The 20,893-nt window shown below is 64.5% G+C and overlaps 3 protein-coding genes across 3 annotated transcripts; 2 read left to right on the forward strand and 1 right to left on the reverse strand.

The window, feature by feature from the left end:
- Positions 1-1,063: 1,063 nt before the first annotated feature.
- LOC141972377 (U4/U6.U5 tri-snRNP-associated protein 1-like) lies at positions 1,064-9,488 on the reverse strand. Its single transcript, XM_074930257.1, has 10 exons — positions 9,088-9,488; positions 8,121-8,175; positions 7,948-8,003; positions 7,722-7,848; positions 7,532-7,637; positions 5,568-5,645; positions 5,377-5,476; positions 2,903-3,045; positions 2,605-2,810; positions 1,064-1,187 (listed from the first exon to the last, which is right to left on the reverse strand). The coding sequence occupies exons 1-9, from the start codon at positions 9,449-9,451 to the stop codon at positions 2,619-2,621; spliced, it is 1,221 nt and encodes a 406-aa protein (XP_074786358.1). The 5' UTR covers positions 9,452-9,488; the 3' UTR covers positions 1,064-1,187; positions 2,605-2,618.
- Positions 9,489-10,174: 686 nt separating this feature from the next.
- Positions 10,175-15,072, forward strand: LOC141972376 (4F2 cell-surface antigen heavy chain-like). Its single transcript, XM_074930256.1, has 7 exons — positions 10,175-10,244; positions 11,236-11,713; positions 12,514-12,687; positions 13,381-13,479; positions 14,335-14,405; positions 14,685-14,749; positions 14,880-15,072. Exons 2-7 carry the CDS (start codon positions 11,587-11,589, stop codon positions 14,932-14,934), a joined length of 591 nt encoding a protein of 196 aa, XP_074786357.1. The 5' UTR covers positions 10,175-10,244; positions 11,236-11,586; the 3' UTR covers positions 14,935-15,072.
- Positions 15,073-16,986: 1,914 nt separating this feature from the next.
- On the forward strand, positions 16,987-19,730 carry LOC141972369 (uncharacterized). The gene is made up of 4 exons (XM_074930247.1): positions 16,987-17,141; positions 17,463-17,522; positions 17,674-17,733; positions 18,918-19,730. The coding sequence occupies exons 2-4, from the start codon at positions 17,472-17,474 to the stop codon at positions 19,716-19,718; spliced, it is 912 nt and encodes a 303-aa protein (XP_074786348.1). The 5' UTR covers positions 16,987-17,141; positions 17,463-17,471; the 3' UTR covers positions 19,719-19,730.
- The last annotated feature ends 1,163 nt before the right edge of the window (positions 19,731-20,893 follow it).

Genomic DNA, 20,893 nt, shown 5'->3' on the forward strand with positions numbered 1-20,893 from the left:
ACACCCCCAAAGCCAAACTTTGCTCTGGGTGCCCCCCCAGCACCCATGGGTGGCCCTTAGGACCCTCCCCGAGCAGCCACAGGTGTCTCAGGTGTCCCCTCGGGGTCCCTAGAACACCCCCTTGGCACCCCCAGATGCCCCCTACCACCATCCCCAGCGTCCCAGGACACACCCTGGCACCCATGGGTGGCTCCTAGGCCCCCCCCCCAGCACCCATGGGTGCCCCCCCCCCAGCACCCTAGAACACGCTCCCATCACTCTAGAGCACCCCCCTAGGACACTGCCCAGCAACCCAGACCCCCCCCAGCACCCATGGGTGCCTTTTAGGACCCCCCCTGAGCACCCATAGATGTCTCTGGTATCCCTCTCAACACCACCCCAGCACCCATGGGTGCCCCCTGGGCCCCCCCCAATGCTCTAAGAACCCCCCCACCACATGTCCCAGAATCCTAAGACCCTCCCCAGCACCCTGGGACCCCCTTAGCACCCATGGGTGCCCCCTATGACCCTACTCATCACCCTAGAACCACCCCCAGCACCCATGGGTGCCCCTGGGACCCCTCTGGGGACCCTAGAACACCCCCTAGCCCCCCACCAACACCCATAGATGCCCCCTATGACCTCCCCCAGCACCCTTGGGTGCCCCTGGGATGCCCCCAGCACTCCAGAACACCCCCTCAGCACCCTAGAACCACCCCCAGCACCCGTGGGTGCCCCTGAGACCCCTCTAGGGACCCTAGAACACCCCCTAGCCCCCCCCCAACACCCATAGATGCCCCCTATGACCTCCCCCAGCACCCTTGGGTGCCCCTGGAATCCCCCCAGCACTCCAGAACACCCCCTCAGCACCCTAGAACCACCCCCAGCACCCATGTTTGCCCTTCAGGACCCCCGTGAACACCCATAGGTGTCTCCGGTATCCCCCCCAACCCACTGGGACCCGACCCATCACCAGCACCCATGGGTGCCCCTGAGACCCCCCTCAACATCCTAGAACGTCCTCCTAGTACCCTGCCCAGCACCCTACACCCCCCCCAGCACCCATGGTGCCCGCTGAGCCCCCACCTGGAGCCAAAGTCCCCCCGGGTGTCCCCCGGGGCCAGGGGCAGGAGATCGTCGGCGCGAAGGGGCTTCTCCTTCCGCCGGAGCCGCCGCACCCGGCGCCGCGTCTTCCGGAACGTCACGCTCTGGGAGGGGGGGGCAAGGGGGGGGGCAAGGGGGGGACCCTCCTGTTACCCACAATGCCCTGGGACTGGAGACACCCCCCCCCCCCCCTCCAAATTCCAAAGGCTGGTGCCAACCCCAACAGCCCAAACCCAAAGGTGAACCCCCCCCCAATTCCCCCAATTTTCCCCCAAAATGGCCCCAAATTAAAGAAATTTGTCCAACTGGCCCCCAAAATTCAACAATTTCCAAACAGACCCAATCCCACCTGAACTGACCCCAAAAATCTCACCCAGTCTCCCCAAACACCCCAAAGGGAGACAAGTGGCCCAGAATGGACCCAAACCAACCCAAAAAGGGCTTAACCCCCCCCTAAACACCTTCAAAATACCCCACCCCCCAAAATTCTCCTCAATTCGCCCCCAAAATGGCCCCAAATTAAAGAAATTTGTCTAACTGGCCCCCAAAATTCAACAATTTCCAAACACACCAATTCCACCTGAACTGACCCCAAAATCTGCCCAAACACCCCAAAACAAGGCAACTGGGCCCAGAATGGACCCAAATCACCCCAAAAAAAGGCTCAAAAAATCCCCAAAACACCCTCAAAATACCCACCCCCCAATCGAACCCCCCCAATTCTCCCCCAAAATGGCCCCAAATTCAAGAAATTTGTCCAACGGACCCCTGAAATTTAACTATTTCACAACACACCCAATCCCACCTGAACTGACCCCAAAATCTCCCCTAATCTCCGCAAACACCCCAAAAGGAGGCAACTGGCCCAGAATGGACCCAAATCACCCCAAAAAGGGGCTCAACCCCCCCCCAAAATGCCCTCAAAGGACCCCACCCCCCCAATATTAATGCACCCCCCCAAAATCCCCAAACCCCCCAAATCCCCCAACCCCTCCCCAAATATCAACCCAGCCCCCAAACCCCCCAATCCCCTCTCCAGCCCCCCAAACCCCCCCAACCCCCCCTCCAGCACCCCCAAACCCCCCCCCTCCCTCCGGCCCCCCCAAATCCCCCCAAACCCCCCTCCAGCCCCCCAAATCACCCCAAAACACCCCTCCAGCCCCCCCAAATCCCCCTCCAGCCCCCCAAATCCCCCCCAATCCCCCTCCAGCCCCCCCAAATCCCCCCAAACCCCCCTCCAGCCCCCAAATCACCCCAAACACCCCTCCAGCCCCCCCAAATCCCCCTCCAGCCCCCCAAATCCCCCCCAATCCCCCTCCAGCCCCCAAACACCCCCAATCCCCCTCCAGCCCCCCCAGACCACCCCCAACACCCCTCCAGTCCCCTCAAGCCCCCCCAAATCCCCCCCAACACCTCTCCAGCCCCTTCAAAGCCCCCCACCCCCCCAACTACCCCAAACACCCTCCAGCCCCCCCAAACCCCCCTCCAGCCCCCCCAAACCCCCCCTCCAGCCCCACTCACCATCTCCTGGGGTGTCAGGTACTCGGGGGCCAAGCGGAGGGGGGGCAGCTCCAGGCTTTGGGGCGCAGGGCCGGTGGGGGGGGGCTGCTGTCGGGGGTCCCCAAGGCCACTTGTGGGCCCCCCCCGGTCCCCCCCGGTCCCAGGCGGAAGGAGGGACGCTGGGGGGGGTCGGCGTATTTGGGGAGCACCACGTGTTCCTTGGGGCCCTGAGACACGGGAAAACACGGGATAACACGGGAAAACATGCGTGGGGGGGTTGGGGACACATGGTGGGGGTTTGGGGACACCAGGAGGTCACCTGGGGGGGGCCAGTGGGGGGGTCCTCGTCCTCGTAGGGGATGTAGGGCGGCTTCTTCTTGCGCAGCTCCGCGTTCTCCTGCGCCTGCTCCTCCGCCACCAAGGTGACGTTCACCAGCACGTCCTCGCTCTCCTCCAGCACCCCTGGGGACACGGGGGGACACCGGCGCTTGGGGACACGGGGGGGACACGGGGGGACGCTGGCGCTTGGGGACACGGTGGAGACACGTGGGGACACCAGCGCTTGGGGACACGGTGGGGACACCAGCGCTACCGGCGCTTGGGGACACTGTGGGGACACGCGGGGACACCGGCACTTGGGGACACTGTGGGGACACTGGCGCTTGGGGACACGGTGGGGACATGCGAGGACACTGGCGCTTGGGGACACAGTGGGGACACGGGGGGACGCTGGCGCTTGGGGACACTGTGGGGACACTGGCGCGCGGGGACACGGTGGGGACACGGTGGGGGGCCACCGGCGCTTGGGGACATGGTGGGGACTCAGGGGGACACCGGCACTTGGGGACACAGTGGGGACACGGGGGGACACCGGCGCTTGGGGACACGGGGGGACACGGGGGGACGCTGGCGCTTGGGGACACATTGGGGACACCGGCGCTTGGGGACACAGTGGGGACACGAGGGGACACTGGCGCTTGGGGACACGGTGGAGACACATGAGGACACCGGCACTTGGGGACACGGTGGGGACACTGGCGCTACCGGCGCTTGGGGACACGGTGGGGACACACGGGGACACCGGCACTTGGGGACACGGTGGGGACACACGGGGACACCGGCACTTGGGGACACTGGCGCGCGGGGACACGGTGGGACACTGGCGCTTGGGGACACGGGTGCTTGGGGACACGGGGGGACACTGGCGCTTGGGGACACGGTGGGGACACGCGAGGACACTGGCACTTGGGGACACGGGGGGGACACGCGAGGACACTGGCACGCGGGGACACGGTGGGGGGCCACCGGCGCTTGGGGACATGGTGGGGACTCAGGGGGACACCGGCGCTTGAGGACACAGTGGGGACACGCAGGGACACCAGTGCTTGGAGACACGGGGGGGGGGGGGGGGGGGGGCACCGGCACTTGGGGACACGGGGACACATGAGGCAACACCAACACTTGGGGACACAGGGGCTTGGGGACATGAGGGGACAGAAATGACATAGCTTAGGGACACAACCCTTGGGGACACAGGGGAACACTGGTGCTTGGGGACACAGGGGACATGGTTGGGGAATACAGGAGGACGCTGGCACTTGGGGACACAGCTGGGGGACAGAAGGGACACAAGCCTTGGAGACATGGCTTGGGGACATGGGGGACATGACCCTTGGGGACATGGTGGGGACTTGGGGGGGGGCACCAGTGCTTGGGGACACGGGGGGACATGAGGGAACACCGGTACTTGGGGACACATGGGGACACAAACCCTAGGGACATGAGGGGACAGAGATGACATAGCTTAGGGACACATGGGACACAACCCTTGGGGACACAGGGTGACACTGGTGCTTGGGGACACAGCTGGGGGATACAGGAGACACTGGCACTTGGGGACACAGCTGGGGGACAGGGGACACAAGCCTTGGAGACACGACTTGGGGACATGGGGGACACGACCCTTGGGGGACACTGGTGTTTGGGGACATGGCTGGGGACACAACCCTTGGGGATGTGAGGGGACATGGCTTGGGGACACAGGGAGATACCAGAGCTTGGGGACACGAGCGGATGGGGGGACACGACCCTTGGGGACATGATGGGGAACAGGGACAAAAGGGCTTGGGGACAGTCCTTGGGGACACTGAGTGACAGCACTCAGGGACGCAGGGGGAGGGTGTGAAAGGCACCAGCCGGTGACAGAGGGGACATGGGGACAGGTCAAAGGGCACCAGCAGGACCTGGGTGGCTCCGTGTCCCCTCAGGTGTCACCCCTCTGCCTGTCAGGGGCACCGTGTCCCTGTGGGGGGGGTGTCACATCCCCTCTCTGTGTCCCCTGGGAGAGGTCACGTCCCCCCTCTGTGTCCCCTGGGGACATCATGGGCGTCATGTCCCCTCAGTGTCCCCTTGGGGGGGGTCACATCCCCCCTCCGTGCCCCCTGGGGACATCACAGGCCCTGTGTCCCCCCATAGTGTCCCCCTGGGGGGGTCACGGGCCCCGTGTCCCCTTGGGAAGGGGTCACATCCCCCCTCCGTGCCCCCTGGGGACATCACGGGCCCTGTGTCCCCTCATAGTGTCCCCCTGGGGGGGTCACGGGCCCCGTGTCCCCTTGGGAAGGGGTCACATCCCCCCTCCGTGCCCCCTGGGGACATCACGGGCCCTGTGTCCCCTCATAGTGTCCCCTTGGGGGGGTCACATCCCCCCTCCGTGCCCCTTGGGGACATCACGGGCCCCATGTCCCCTCCCCAGCCCCCCCGAGGTGTCCCGTGTCCCCCCCCCCCAGCACTCACCCTTGTCCTTGAGGGTGAGGACGAGGGTCTCCCCCTCCCGGAAGGCCCCCAGGTCGTGCTCCACCGTCAGCCCCTGCAGGTCCCGCGAGCTGTAGAGATCCTGGGGGGGGGACACACACGTGACACGTTGGAGGGGGGGTCAGGAAGACAATCTGGGGGTCCCCAACAGTCCCCAAGGGTCCCCAACTCACCCTCTTCCTCTTCATGAATTCTTCCTCCACCAACGTGCTGACGCCGAATTCTTGGTCCATCTCCTCCAGTAGCTTGGCCTGGGAGGGGATGGGACCAGTAAGAGGTTCCTGAGGGCACTGGGAGGGGCGGGATCGGCCCCCAACAGCGGAAAAACCAACACGGGGCCCCCAAAGCCAACAGGGGGGCCCCGAAACACCAATGGGCACCAACGTGAGGCCCCCAAACGTCAACAGGGGGCCTCCAAACACCAACACGTGGCCCCCAAATGTCAACTGGTGCAGACACGGGGCCCCCAAACGCCAATGGGGGGCCCCGAAACACCAGACGCCAACACGAGGCACCCAAACGTTAATGGGGGGCCCCCCAAACGCCGACAGGTGGCAACACAAGGCCCCCGAACGTCAATTGGTGCAGACACGGGGCCCCCAAATGCTAACGGGGGGCCCCCAAACACCAACAGGCACCAACATAAGGCCCCCAAATACCAACATGGGCCAATGGGGGGCCCCCCAAAGGCCAACGGGGGCCGACACGGGGCTCACAAATGCCAACCCAGGGCCCTCAAAAGCCAACAGGCACCAACATGAGGCCCCGAAACACCAACATGGGCCAACGGGGGGCCCCCAAAGGCCAATGGGGGGCCGACACGGGGCTCACAAATGTCAACCCAGGGCCCCCAAAAGCCAACAGGTGCCAACATGGGGCCCCAAAATGCCAACGGGTGCAAACACGGGGTCCCCAAACACCAACACAGTGCCCACAAATGCCAACAGGCCCAGACCTGAGGCTCACGAACACCCACGCAGGGCCCACGAGCACCGACAGGCACCGACACGGGTCCCCCAAATGCCAACTCGGGCAGACGCGGGGCCAACAGTCATCAACGTGGGGCCCCCAAACGCCAACACAGGCAGACACGGGGCCCACAAAGTCAACGCGGGGCACCAAAACGCTGACGCGGGGCCTGCAAACACCAACGGGCACCAACGTGGGGCCTGAAGGAACCTTCTCAACCATCTACCGAGGATTTTGGGGGGCTTGGGAGGTCCCTGCAGAGCTCATTTCGGTGTTTGAAGGCCAAACGATCAACCCAAAACACTCTCCAAACTCCAATTTAACCTCAAAACGTCACTGAAAGATGAAAAAGGTCAACAAACTCTCACTGAAAAATACCCAAACGGCAACACAACCCCCACGGCTGAATTTCTAATTGCTTTAATTAACTTAATGACCTTCTACACGCAAATCGCCCGCCTGGTGCGTGAAAAGAAAATGGTGGGTGGTATTTGGGGGGGAGGTTTAGTGACGGTGGCCCTCACGGTTTTCTTCTGGGATGTCCAGAAACAGGGTGTGTTGGGGTGTGGAGAACGAGGGGACACCAGGCCAGCGGCCCTTAAAAATCCATTCTAATTAATATTTCTATTAATGAGTTACACGTAGAAATTGAGTCTACGGATGACCAACCGTAGACAACAAAATGGTGGCGATAACATCATCGCTACTAGAACTACGTAAATTAAAACGTTAGCTAATTAAAAGCACAAAAATTAACGAGGCCGATCATCAGATCATCTGGCGGGATCCAGCGGGGGCTGGAGATCTGGGGGGGGCGGAGTTGGGGGCCAAGGAACTCAACCAGCAGCCCACCAACCCAACGATTCCATTGACGGGAGAAAGATACGCTCAAAATCCACAAACAGGCTTAAAAAAGACTGAGTTTCGCCCAAAATACAACAAATTTGGTTCCCAAAAAAATATAATAACACGCTAAAAATGCTTTTTTCATTTAATTTTCCGCAACGTTCATAAGAAATCAACTATTCATCGACTTTGCGATATTCAAAAACCGCAATAAAACTATATTTTTGAAGACTTTCGAACTAAATCTGCTGTATTTTAGGGGTGATTTCCCCCAGAAGGACGTGTGGGGGTGCGGGGGGGTCCCCCACACTCCCCCACTCACCCTTTTCTCCGCCAGCTCCTTCTCCTGCTGCAGCTTCCGGCTCCGCTCGATCCAAGCGGCCGCGTCGTCCAGCCACGGGTCGTCCTCCCCCAACGTCTTAATCTTTCTATTTTGGGGTTAAAAATGTGAGTTTTGGGGTCACACCACGCTCGGGAATGGGGTCGTTTTCCCCACCTGGGGGGGGTCTTACCCCAATTTCTGGTTGAGGAGACGTTTCTCCTTGGCGGCCGCCAACTTTTCCCGGATTTCCTCCCGTTGCCGCTGCACCATCGGGTTGATGACGTCGGCCGCCACCGGGTCCTCCTTGGTCCCGGCCTCTGTGTTGGGGAGGCGGGGGGAGACACGACGCCCCAAAATCAGTGCTGGGTGCCCCCCCAAAATGGGTGGGGGTGGTGAGAATCGGGGGCACCACTCACCTTTCTTGACGGTCGCCGTCTCCAGCGGCTTCAGCCCCAACTTGGCGCGGAGTTTGCTGGGGGGGGGGGAGGTGTTAAAGGGGGTGATGGGGGGTTTTGGGGGGCACCCAAAGGGGTGCTGGGCACCCAAAGGGGTGTCACCCAGTGGGTGGGGGACGGAGGGGGTGGCTTACTTGGTTTCTTCCACGCTGAGGGACGACTCGGCCGCAGCAGCCTTGGGGGTTGTGGCTGAGTGGGTGTTAATTAATGGGAAGGTCGTTAGCTAATAAGGGGGGGCGGGGGGAACAGCTCCTCCTCACCCTACAGCTACACCCCCCCCAGATACCCAACAATCCCCCCGGAGCACCCCCAGGGTGTTCACCCCCCCCCCCAATCAGCCCCACATAACCCCAGGACCCCCCAGCAGCCCACAACTGTGTCACGATCCCCCCCCAAGCCCCTCTGTGTGCCCCCCCCAGTCCACCCCTACACCCCATAACTACCCCCCCAGGCACCCCATAACCCCCTCAGCACCCCCAACAGCCCCTCCCTGCACCCCCAAATCCTCCCAAGTGCCCCATAACCCTCCTCCAGCCCCCCCTCAACCCCTCCCATACACCCCACCCCCCCAAAACCCGCCCTGTGCCCCACAGCCACGCCCCGGCGCCCTGTAATCACACCCAGCACCCCACATGCCCCCCCACCCCGAGAAACTCCCTCTCCAGCACCACAAACCACTCCCAACACCTTCCCTGCACCCCCAAGCACCCTCCCTGCATCCCACAGACCCCCCGACACCCATAAACACCCTCCCTGAACGTCAGAGACCTCCCAGCACCCCCAAAAACCCTCCCTGCAGCCCATATCCCCCCAAGCAACCTGAAACACCCTCCCTGCACCCCACAGACCCCCCCAGACACCCTCCCTGCAACCCACAGCCCCCCCCAGCCCCCCCAACACCCTCCCTGCACCCCATAGATCCCCCCAAACACCCTCCCCGCCCCCCAGAGCTCCCCCAACACCCCAAGCACCCTCCCTGCACCCCACAGACCCCCAAACATCCTCCTCACACCCCACAGCCCTCCCCAGCGCCATCCCAGTCCCCCCCAGCGCCATCCCAGTCCCCCCCGTGCCCCCCACAACCCCCCCCGCCCCTCTCACCGGGCTCCTCCCGCTCCTCCCGCCGCTCCCTCTTCCCGCGTCGCTCGGCCTCGGCGCCTCCCCGGCCATGGCCGCTCCTTCCCGGCTCCTCAGGACCACCGCGGCGGGAGGAGGAAGAACCAGAGGCGCTGCCGCCGCCGCCGCCTCCGCTGCCACTACCGGAACCGCCGCCGCCACCGCTCCGCTCCCCCCGCGAGCGGCTGCGCTTCCCCCGCCGCTCCCCGCCGCGGTGCCGGTGCTTGCGGTGCTCCCGGGGCCGCCCCGCGGCGCTGCCCCCACCCGCCGGAGCTGCTCCCGCCGCCGCCGGAGCCTCCTCGGCAGCTTCGGCCCCACCGCGCTCCCGGTGCTTCTTCGAGGAGCCCATGGCCGCGCCGCAGCCGCTTCCGGGAGCGAAGCTTCACTTCCGGGGCATCACCACGGCAACAGCCTCGGTCCCGCCCCCTGACACTTCCGGGTGGGGATGTGCTTCCGCCGAGGAGCGCTTCTCATTGGCTGGCGCGAAGGCGCCACTTCTGGTTGTGAGGAGCGTCGCTATGGGGAGGGGGAAGATGTCTGGGAGGAACCATCCCGCGGGGAGGAGGGGGGCGAAGACGGGGCCGCCCCCCTCCCCAGAGGCTCGGACAGGCGCGGAGGAGCGTGAACCGGGGATTTACCGGCCGCGGAAGCCGGATGGGGCCATCACGGGGGTGGGGGTTGCCAAAATGGCGTCTCCCTCAGGGTACAATTAAATGGCAGCGCCTGGGGGTACAACAAAATGGCGGCGCCCAGAAGGCGCAACAAAATGGCGGCTGTTTGGAGGTGGGGGGGGCGGTTACAACAAAATGGCGGCCGGGGGAAAGGGGGGACCCCGCAGGGGATGGGGGTGGCGGGACCCCCCCGAAAAGGGTCGCGACCGTGAAATTCCGGGTGTCCCCGCGCCGGGGGAGGGGGGCCGGGACCCCCCAATTTTCCGCCCCCCCCGGAGCCCCGCGGCCATGACCCCCCCTTGCTTCCCCCCCACCCCCAGTCTCGTGCCCTTTGATCCGCCCAGGCCGGGCGCCTCGGCGGCGCCGGGGGCGGGCTGGGGGCGTGGCCAGGGGCGTGGTCACGGCGCCGTATAAAAGGCGGCGCCCCCAGCGCGGCCCCCCCCCACTCTGGGAAGCAACAGCGGAGCGAAGGTAACGGGGGGGCCCGGCGGGTTTTGGGGGGCCCGGGGCGGGGGTTTTGAGGTGCTTTTGACGTGATGGGCGTGTCCGGGGGTGTCTTAAGATCCCCTTGAAGATATTGGGGTGCCCAGGGGAAATTTTATAGGGGGGTGGGCGGGGGTCTTGGGACCCCCAGGGGGGTTTTGGGGTGCCCAGGGGGGTTTTAAGGTGCCTTTGACATTATTGGGGTGTCCAGGGGGGCTTTAAGGTGCTTTTGATAATATTGGGGTGCCCAGGGGGGGCTTTAGACCCCCTTGAGCATATTGGGGTGCCCGGGGGAGGTTTTAGGAGGGGTGGGGGGGATCTTGAGCAGGTTTTGGGGTGTCCAGGGGGGTTTTAAGGTGTCTTTGACATTATTGGGGTGTCCAGGGAGGGTTTTAGGACCCGCGTGAGCATATTGGGGTGCCCAGGGGATGTTCGGGGGGGGGGGGGAATCTTGGGGCTGTTTTGGGGGGCCCGGGGGGCGTTTAGGAGGGGTGGGGGAGGATCCTGATGAGGCTCAGGCACCCCGGGGGGTTTTGGGGGCCGGTGTGTGGTCTTAAGGTGCCTTTGGCAGTATTGGGGGGCCCAGGGGGGGTCCTAGGACCCTCAGGAGCATATTGGGGGGGTTGGGGGGGGTTAGTGGGATCTTGGGGCGACTTGGAACCCCCCGGAGGGGGGTTGGGGTGCCCAGGGGGGTTTTGGGGGTCCTCGGGGGGGGTTTGAGCCCTTCATGAAGCTGTTGGGGTGCAGGGAGGGGATCAAGGGCTCCCTGCAGATATTGGGGTGCTGAGGCGGGGGGGGGGCGTTTGGGGCTCCCCTAAAAATATTGGGGTGCTGAGGGGGGGGTGGCTTCAAGTTTCTCATAAGGGCTTTAAGATTTGGGGGGGGAATCCCCAAATGATATTGGGGTGTCCTGGGGGGGGGGGGGGGTGTGGGAGTAACTTAACTCTTTTAAATTTTTTGGGGTCCCCCCCTCCCCAAGGCGATGGAGGCCGAGTCCCCCCCCCACGACCTGGAGCTGTCGGCGCTGGAAGCCGAGAAGGAGCCGATGGCGCCGGCGGTGGAAGAAATCGGGGGGGGGGCCCCCCTTTTCCTCCAGGAGGCCCCGATCCCGCTCCCGCCCCCCCCGGCGGGGAAAAAAACGGGCTGGTGAAAATCCCCACGGATGAAGAATTGGGGGGTTCCGGCGCCGGGGGGGTGACCCCGAAATTTTAGGGGGGTGTAAAAATTTACGGGGTTGGGGAAGGAGGAGCTGCTGCGGGCGGCCGGGACCCCCCCCTGGGCGAAGGCTCGCGCCATCCTCCTCCTCCTCTTCTGGCTGGGCTGGCTCGGGATGTTGGGGGCCGCCGCCGCCATCGTGGCCAGAGCCCCCCGCTGCCGCCCGCTGCCCCCCAAAACCTGGTGGGAACTGGGGGGGCTCTATAGGGCCCCCCCCCGCCCTTTTGGGGGCAACTTGAAAGGTGAGAGGGCGTGGGGGGACCCCTAGTTTGGGGGAGGGGGGGTCCCCTCAATTAGTGTGTGTCTCCCAGTGGGCATTGGGGGGCTCTGGAACCCCCCCAGTTTGGAGGGGGGCGTTCCCAGGGACATGGGGTGGCCCCCCCATATTAGTGACACACCCCCGTGCCAATTAGTGTGCCCTATTTGTGCCCCCCCCCGTGGGAATTGGGGGGCTCTATAGCACCCCCCCCCGTTACGGGACCCAGGTCTGGGCCCCACGTGCTGCCCCGGTTTCACGGGGGGGGGGGGGCAGTGACTCAGCGTTTGTGGGGGGCCCCCCCCCACTTTAAGGGGGGCTTTGGGCAGCACCACACCCTGGGAGGGTCCCCCAAATCTTGGGGGGGGGTGTGTGTGGAATCCCCATTCTCTATGTGTGTCTCCCCCCCTCCCCCCCCCAGTTCCCCCAGGCCAGGGGGGTGGTTTTTGGGGGGGGGGGGGGGGGGGGGGTGTTGGGGTTCCCTGAACATTTTGGGGGACAGCAAAGGGGGTGATTGGGGAACAGCCCCCCCCCCCCCCCCCAGTGCTGTCAAGGATTGGGGGGGCATTTTCAGGACACTGAGGGCATTTTGGGGTCCCCAGGAGCATTGGGGGGGGGGTACCCCAATTCTCCCCCCCCCCCCATTCCTTAAGAGTGGCTTTTGGGGGGACCCATGAGGATTTTGGGGGCAGAGGGGATTTGTAGTGGTATTCGGGTACCCCGGACTGTTTTGGGGTACCCTGGGGGGGGGTGTTCAGATTTTTGGGGTTCTCCCCCCCCCCCCAGGTGTGGAGGCGCGGTTGGATCACGTGACCGGGCTGCAGATGCGGGGGCTGGTGCTGGGGCCGCTGCACCCCCAAAGCCCGGGGGACCCCCAAAACCTGCCCCTGGACCAGCTGGACCCGACCCTGGGCACCCTCCAGGACTTCAGCCAGCTGCTCCAGACCGCCAAGAAAAAGGGTGAGGGGCACCCCCAAATTGGGGGGGGGGCACCCCCAAACTAGGGGGGACCCCTAAAAAAAAGGGGGGGGACCCCAAACTGGGGGAAGGCTTAGTAATGAGGTGGGGAGGGTCAAAATGGGGGGGTGCAAGTGGTGTTGGGTGGGTGTTGAGGGGGCACTAGAGGGAGGGTACCCCCAAATTGGGGAGGGGGGGGCACCCCCAAACTAGGGGGGGGATCCCTGAAAATGAGGGGGGGGGTGTCCAAAGCTGGGGGAGGGCTTGGTAATGGGGCGGAGAGGGTCAAAGTGGGGGGGTGGCTCCAAATTTGGGGGGGGGGGGGGGGGCTAAAGGGAGGGTACCCCCAAGTTGGGGGGGGCACCTCAGGAGTGGGGGGGTTTGTTATTGAAGTGGGTTGAAATCGGGGGGTTATGGTAAAATGGGGGGGGGTGGCGATAACGGGGGGCACCCCAAAAATGGGGGAGGTGGGGCTGCAGGTAACAGGGTGGGGGGTGGAAATGGGGGGATCCCCCAAAACTGGGGGGGGGGGGGGGGGGGGCGGTTATTAATGGATGTGTTTTGATACTGGGGGGGGGAGGGGTGTTGGTGGCCAAGGGGGCACCCCAAGAGTGAGGGGAGTCCCCACATGTTGAGGGGGGTCAGGGTACCCCCACACTGCCCCCCCCAACCTCGTGGCCCCCCCCCACCCCCCAGGGCTGCAGGTGATCCTGGATTTGACCCCCAACTATTTGGGGGGTGACGCCTGGATGGGGCAGGCGGTGGCCGGTGACCCCAGTTTCCAGCAGAAGGTCAAGTGTGGGGGGGGGGGGGGGGCACCCCATGGGGGGGGTTGGGGGGTTATAGAGTTATTAGGGGGGGCTGGGGGGGGCACTATGGAGAGGTTATGGGGGGCTGGGGGGGGTTTGGGGGGGCTGAGGCAGGTTTTGGGGGGCTGATGGGGTTTATGGGGGGGCTGGGGGTTTATGGGGGGCTGAGGCAGGTTATGGGGGCTGGGGGGGACTATGGGGGGCTCGGGGGGGTTATACATATGTTGGGGGGGGCCATGGGGGGGTTATGGGGGGCACTATAGGGGGTTTATGGGGGGCTGGGGGTTTATGGGGGGCTGAGGCAGGTTTTTGGGGAGCTGGGGGGTTTATGGGGGCTTGGGAGGGGTTATAGATATGTTGGGGGGGTTATGGGGGGGCTGAGGGGATTATGGGGGGCTCGGGGGGGTTATGGGGGGGTTATGAGGAGCTGGGGGCGTTATGGGGGGGTTGGGGGGGACTATGGGGGGCTGGGGGCGTTATGGGATGTTATGAAGCGGGGAACAGTGTGGGGCAGCTGTGGGGCAGCTATGGGGGGGTAGGGGGGTTGTAGGGCAGTTGTGGGGGCTGTGGGGGCAGTTACTGGGGGGTGGGGGGCTGTGGGGCAGCTATGGGGTGCTGGGGGGGGAATATAGGGGGCTCAGGGCAGCTGGGGGGGGGCTATAGGGCGTGATGGGGTCCCCGTGGAGTGCGGGGGGGCAGCTGCGGGGCGGGGGGGATATAGGGGGTCACGAGGTAGCTATGGGGGGCAGGGGGCGGTGGAGGGGGCCTGTGGGGCGGGGGGGCGGTGTGCCGTGGGTCGCTGTGGGCAGAGCGCTGACGCACCCCCCCCCCGTGCCCCCCCAGCGGGCGCTGAGCGTGTGGCTGGAACGCGGCGTCAGCGGCTTCTTCCTGGACGGCATCGAGGAGCTGGAGGTGGGGGGCCCGCGGGGGGGCCGCGGGGGTTCGGGGGGGCTCGGGGGGGTAATGGGGGGGGGGGGGGGGGGGGGGTGTGGCTGTGGGGCGGGAATGGGGGGCTGGGGGGTTGCTATAGGGTAGGAGTCGGGGGGCTCTTGGGGGCTGGGGGGTTCTATGGGGCGGAATTGGGGGGCTTGGGGGGCTCTGTGGGGCGAGGAATGGGGCGCTGGGGGATTTGGGGGGCAGGGGGGTCACACGCCCCCCCGTGTGTCCCCCCCCCGTGTGTCCCCCCCCCAGCCCTCAGTAGTGGCCGAGTGGAGGAACCTGACGGAGCAGCAGGACCCCCCCGACGGCGTCCCCAGGTCAGGGACCCCCAAATTTGTGACACAAACCCCCCCCCCCCCCCGATTTATGGGTGCCCCCCCTGACCCCCCCACATTTCAGGGTGCCGATGGGGGCCCCCCCGGCCCCTCCTGACCCCCCACATTTCAGGGTGCTGATGGGGGGCACCCGTCTCCGCGCCCCCGGGCGCTGCAGGCGCTGCTGAACTCCTCGGGGGCGGGGCTGCTCCTGGGGCCCTTCCTGGAGACGTTGGACCCCGACACCCCCGGCTCGGAGATGGCCCCCCAACTTCTGGCCTTCCTGCACCCCCAAACCACCCTGGCCCTGGAGCGTGAGTCACCCCAAAACCCCCAAATCTCCCCTGAGCGCCCCAACCCCATCCCTGCACCCCAAAATCCCCCCCCCCCCCCATTTCTGTCCTTGGGCCCCCCAAACCCCCCCTGGCTTGGAGCATGTCACCCCAAAACTTTCTCTGTGCACCCCTGCACCCCCAAATTCACCCTGTACCCCCAAATCCTTCTCTTCTGTGCTTGTGCTCCCCAAACTGCCCTGGACTGGAGCGTGAGGCACCCCAAAACGCCCCCAACCCCACCCCTGCACCCCCAAATCTCCCCCCAACTTCCATCGTCTTGTGCCCCCAGAACCCCCCAGCCTGGAGCCTGAGTCACCCCAAAACCCTCCCTGAGCACCCCCAAATCTGCCCTCAGCACCCCAACCCCACCCTTGCACCCCCAAATTCCCCGGGTACCCAAAATCCTGCCCCCTCTTGTCCTTGGGCTCCTCAAACGCCCTGGCTGGGGTGCGAGTCACCCCAAAATCTTCTCGAGCACCCACAAATCTCCCTGCACCCCCAAAACTTTTCTCCAACATTTGGCCTTCCTGAACCCCCAAATCTCTCTGGTCTGGAGCGTGGGTCACCCCAAAACCCCCTGAGCACCCCAACCCCACCCCTGCACCCCCAAATTTCCCCCCACAACTTCTGATCTTCTGCGCCCCCAAACCGCCCAGCCTGGAGCGAGTCACCCCAAAATCCTCCTGAGCACCCCCAAATCCCTTCATGCACCCCTAAATCCTTCTGAGCACTCTCAGATCCTCCCTTGCACCCCCAAAACTCCCCTGAGCACCCCAACCTCCTCTGCACCCCCATATCCCCCCCCAACTTCTGCCCTTCCTGCACCCCCAAACCCCCCTGGCATGGACCGTGAGTCCCCCACCAAGCACCCCCAAAATCCCCGTGAGCACCCTAACCCTCCCCCTCTAAATCTTCTGCACCCCCAGATCCCCCCCAGGGCTGTTGGGCTTTCTGCACCCCCAAACCTCCCCTAACCCCCCCCTTGCACCCCCAAACCTCCCCTAACCCCCCCCTTGCACCCCCAAACCTCCCCTAACCCCCCATTTGCACCCCCAAACCTCCCTCTAAACACTCTTTGCACCCCCAAACTCCCTCTAAACACTCTTTGCAACCCCCAAACCTCCCTAACCCCCCCTTTGCACCCCAAACCTCCCCTAACCCCCCCTTTGCACCCCCAAACCTCCCTCTAAACACTCTTTGCACCCCCAAACCTCCCCTAACCCCCCCTTTGCACCCCCAAACCTCCCCTAACCCCCCTTTGCACCCCCAAACCTCCCCTAACCCCCCCTTTGCCACCCCCAAACCTCCCCTAACCCCCCATTTGCACCAAACCCCTCAAACCTCCTCTAACACTCTTGCACCCCAAACCTCCCTCTAAACACTCTTTGCACCCCCAAACCTCCCCTAACCCCCCCTTTGCACCCCCAAACCTCCCCTAACCCCCCCTTTGCACCCCCAAACCTCCCCTAACCCCCCATTTGCACCCCCAAACCTCCCTCTAAACCTCTTTGCACCCCCAAACCTCCCTAACCCCCCCTTTGCACCCCCAAACTCCCTAACCCCCCCTTTGCACCCCCAAACCTCCCTCTAACACTCTTTGCACCCCCAAACCTCCCCTAAACCCCCCTTTGCACCCCCAAACCTCCCCCAAACCTCCCCCTTTGCACCCCCAACCTCCCCTTAACCCCCTTTGCACCCCCAAACCTCCCCTTAACCCCCTTTGCACCCAAATCTTCCCCTAACCCCCCTTTGCACCCCCAAACCTCCCCTAAACCCCCCCACACCCCCAAATCTTCTTACAGCTTCCCCCCCCCCCCCAAAACTCAACCCCTGGCACCCCAAATCCCCCCAACCTGCCCCTCAGGGTGGATGTAGGGTGTGACCCTGCCCCCCCCCCCCAACAGGTGGGGTCCCCCTGGAAGCATTTGGGGGGGCTGAGCCCCCCCCACACCCCCCAACGCCTCTTGCTGCTCTGGGCCGCCCTCCCCGGGACCCCGGTTCTCAACTACGGCGACGAGGTGGGGCTGGCCGAGCGGCCCGGGCCCCCCGAAATCCCGCAGGCAAGTGCGGGGGGGCTGGGGGGGAGTTTGGGGGGCCGGAGGGGGGAGTGGGAGGAGTTTGGGGGTGTCATGTGGCTGGGGGGGGGGCACTGAGGGGTTTGGGGGGGCGTTTGGGGGTGTTACAGGAGTGGGGGGGTGATTTGGGGGGGCTGTGGGGTGGGGGGGTATTTGGGGGGTCAGTTTGAGGGCTGGTTTGGGGGTGTTGCATGGCTGGGGGGGTGTTTGGGGGGTGTTTGGGGGCTGGAGGGTGGATTGGGGGGCTGGGGGGCAGATTTGGGGGTGCCACGGGGCAGGTCGTGACCTCTGACCCCGTGCCCTCAGGTGACCCCGATGCCCCGGGACCGGATTGAGGCGCTGCAGGAGGGCAACAACAGCTCCGAGGTGGGCGGGGCCTGGGCCAGGGGGGCGGGGTTTGGCCGTGAAGGGGCGGGGGCTTAAAGGGACAGCAGCGCAGTTGCTGCTTAAAGGGGGCGTGGCTTATAGGGGCGGGTTGTGACCTCTGACCTTGTGACCTCTGACCCCGTGCCCTCAGCTGACCCCGATGCCCTGGGACCGGATCGAGGCGCTGCAGGAGGGCGACAACAGCCCCGAGGTGGGCGGGGCCTGGGCTGGGGGGGCGGGGTTTGGCCGTGAAGGGGCGGGGGCTTAAAGGGACAACAGCACAATTGTTGCTTAAAGGGGGCGTGGCTTATAAGGGCGTGGGCCCTCCACACCAATGTCTGAGGGGGTGGGGCTTTTGGGGTCTGTTCTTAAAGGGGCAATACCGTGGGGGGTGGAGCCTCTTTTTTTTTTGTCCCCAATGGGCAGGCGTGTTCTTAAAGGGGCAATGTCTGAAGTGTGTTCTTAAAGGGGCAACATCGCAGACCCATCCTGAAGGGGCAATGTTCTGAATAGATCCTTAAAAGGCAATGCCTCAGGGTGTGTCCTTAAAGGGGCAATGCCTCGGGGATAGTCTTAAAGGGGCAGCATACGTCCTTATAGGGACAGTGTCTCAGGGTGTTCTTAAAGGGGCAGTGCCTCAGGGCATGTTCTTAAGGGGGCAACGCTTCAGGGGGCTTGTCCTGAACGGATGATGTCCCAAATAGATTCTTAAAGGGGCAACATCTCCGAGATGTCCTTAAAGGGGCAGTGTCTTAGGTTGTGTCCAAAGGGTAATACCCAAGCACCTTCTTAAAGGGACAGTGCCTCAGGGTGTGTTCTTAAAGGGGCAAAGTCCCACATATATCCTTAAAGGGGCAACGTCTCAGGGATATTCTTAAAGGGATAGTGTCTTAGATTGTGTTCTTACAGGGGTAATGCCTGAACACATTCTTAAAGGGACAGTGCTTCAGGGCATGTTGTTGAAAGGGCAATGTTTGGGATCCGTAAAGGGACAGTGCCTTAGGTTGTGTTCTTAAAGGAGTAGCACCTACGGCACATCCTTAAAGGGGCAGTGCCTCGGGGCGTGTCCTTAAAGGGGCAGTGCCTCGGGGCGTGTCCTTATGTTTTTAAAGGAGTAGCGCCTAAAGCACATCTTTAAAGGGGCAGTGCCTTGGGGCGTGTCCTTAAAGGGGCAGTGCCTTGGTGGGTTCTTAAAGGAGCAGTACTTCAGATCTTGTCTATAAGAGGCAGTGGAGCAATGTCCCAAGCAGGTCCTTAAAGGGGCAATGCCTCTGGGTGTGATGACTCAGGGCTGAGTCTTAAAGGGGCACTGCCCTATTTTGTTTTCGAAGGGAGCATGTCTCAGTGGGTGCCCCACCCCAGCCCCCCCCCCCGCTAACCCTTCCCTCCCCACAGGCCCGCCTGCTGGACCTGTGCCGCCGCCTGGGCGCGCTGCGGGCGCGGGAGCGGTCGCTGTCGCTGGGGGAGGCCGAGGCCATCCCCGCTGGCCCAGCGGCCGCTTTCCTGCGGAGCTGGGACCAGAGCGAGCGGTTCCTGGTGGTCCTGAACCCCGGGAATCAGACCCTCTCCGAAGTGGCCCTGCAGGACCCCCGCCTGCCCCCCCAGGCCACCCTACGCCTCAGCACCCACCAGCCCGTCCCCCAGGATCCTCAAGTGACTTGGGGGCCCTCGAGCTCCTGCCCTACGAGGGGCTGTTGCTCAGCTTCCCCTACACCCCATAGCGCCCGCCCTGCCCCACAGCGTCTGTGGGGCAGGAGCAGGGCACCCCCCCACCCCCACCCCACCCTGACACCCCCTACAGAACAGGGTGACCCACCCACCCCCTCAGCACCCACATGTGGCCTTACCCCCCCCCCCACCACCACCCCCCAGAAGCAGGGGACACCCCACCACCACCCACAAGTTGGGGGGTCCAACACACGATGCCTCTCACCCATTTTGGGGGGCTCATCACACTCCCGCTCCCCCCTGCTCCCCAAATCTACAGCCTGGGTTCCATTTTTGGACCCTCCACTGGTTTGGGGGTGCCCCCCCCCCCCCATTGCACTGGTGCTTTGGGGTAGGTCCCTTCTCCCCCATACACTCCATTTTGGGGGGGGGCCCTTGGCAGTGTTGGGGTCCCCAAAGTGGGAGGGTTTCCCCCTTGTCTCTGGGGAGGTTTTGGGGAGCCCCCTCCCCAAAATACTAATTAAATGACTTGCATTTGTGCCCCCGTTTCTGTTTCCATTCGGGGGGGGGGGGACACATGCAGGGGTCTGAGAGCTTCCTCAGGGCTTTTGGGGGGGGGGGGGGGGTCCATGGGGTTTGGGGGTGACCTGGGGCTTTGGGGGAGGGTTCACAGTACCTTGGGGGTCATCTCTGGGGGGGCTGAGGGCACTTGGGGGGCATTTGGGGCTATAAGGGGGTTTATGAGGCACTTGAGGTCCTTGTGGCCCCCCCTTCCCAATGTGGGGGGAGCACCCCAAGACTGGCTGCCCCCCGCAATTGGGGTGCCTTCCCATGTTTTGGGGGGATATTGGTGGGGGGGAGAGATCAGACGTGTCCTGGGAGCGTTTTGGGGTACCAGGAGGCGTTTGGGGGGTTCAGGCGTGTCCCAGGGGAACGGGGAGGGTTTGGGGGTGCAGGGGGAGGTCGGGAGGCTCCGATTCCCCCACAATTCCCCGCTGCTCCCCCCAGATCACCCCATAGACCCTTCAAATCGCTCCCATCACCCCCCCCCCAAAATTTCCCCGACCCGCCGTTGCCTCGGCAACCGCCCCGCCCTCTCCCCCCCCATCTTCCGCATTGCGCAGGCGCGCTCCCCGCTGCCGTTACCTCCCGGAAGTGACGTGAGAACCGGAAGTGCCGCCACGCCGGAAGTGCCGCCGCGCCGGAAGTGCCGCCCACAGCGGCGGCGGCGGCGGCGGGATGAAGCTGCTGACACACAACCTGCTCAGCTCCCACGTCCGCGGCCTCCGGCCCGGCGGCGGCTTCCCGCTGCAAATCCAGGTACGGCCCCGCCCCTCGCCGGCAGGGACACGCCCCCTACCGGCAGCGCCACGCCCCCTACTCCTACAGGGCCGCGCTTTCCCCGGGGAAGGCCCCGTCCCCCCCCGGTCACCGGCCCGTTCCCTCTCCCCCCCCCCCAGGCCTCGGAGGTTCGCGTGCGGCCGGTGCCGTTCAACGCCGCCTTCGTGGCGCGGCTGGTGCCGCGGCTGCGCTGGGCCGCGCTGCTGGAGGCGGCCGAGAGCGTGAGTCTGGGGGGGCCGGGGGTGGCGGGGGGCTGCTATGGCGGGCGGGTGGGGGAGTGGCGCGGTGCGAGGCCGCGGGAGGGTTTGGGGGGGGGGTTGGTTCGGGGGTCCCGGTTTCGGGGCGTTTCGGGCGTCTTTGGT

Source organism: Athene noctua, chromosome 32 (genome assembly GCF_965140245.1).
Source record: "Athene noctua chromosome 32, bAthNoc1.hap1.1, whole genome shotgun sequence".
Lineage (NCBI taxonomy): Eukaryota > Metazoa > Chordata > Aves > Strigiformes > Strigidae > Athene > Athene noctua.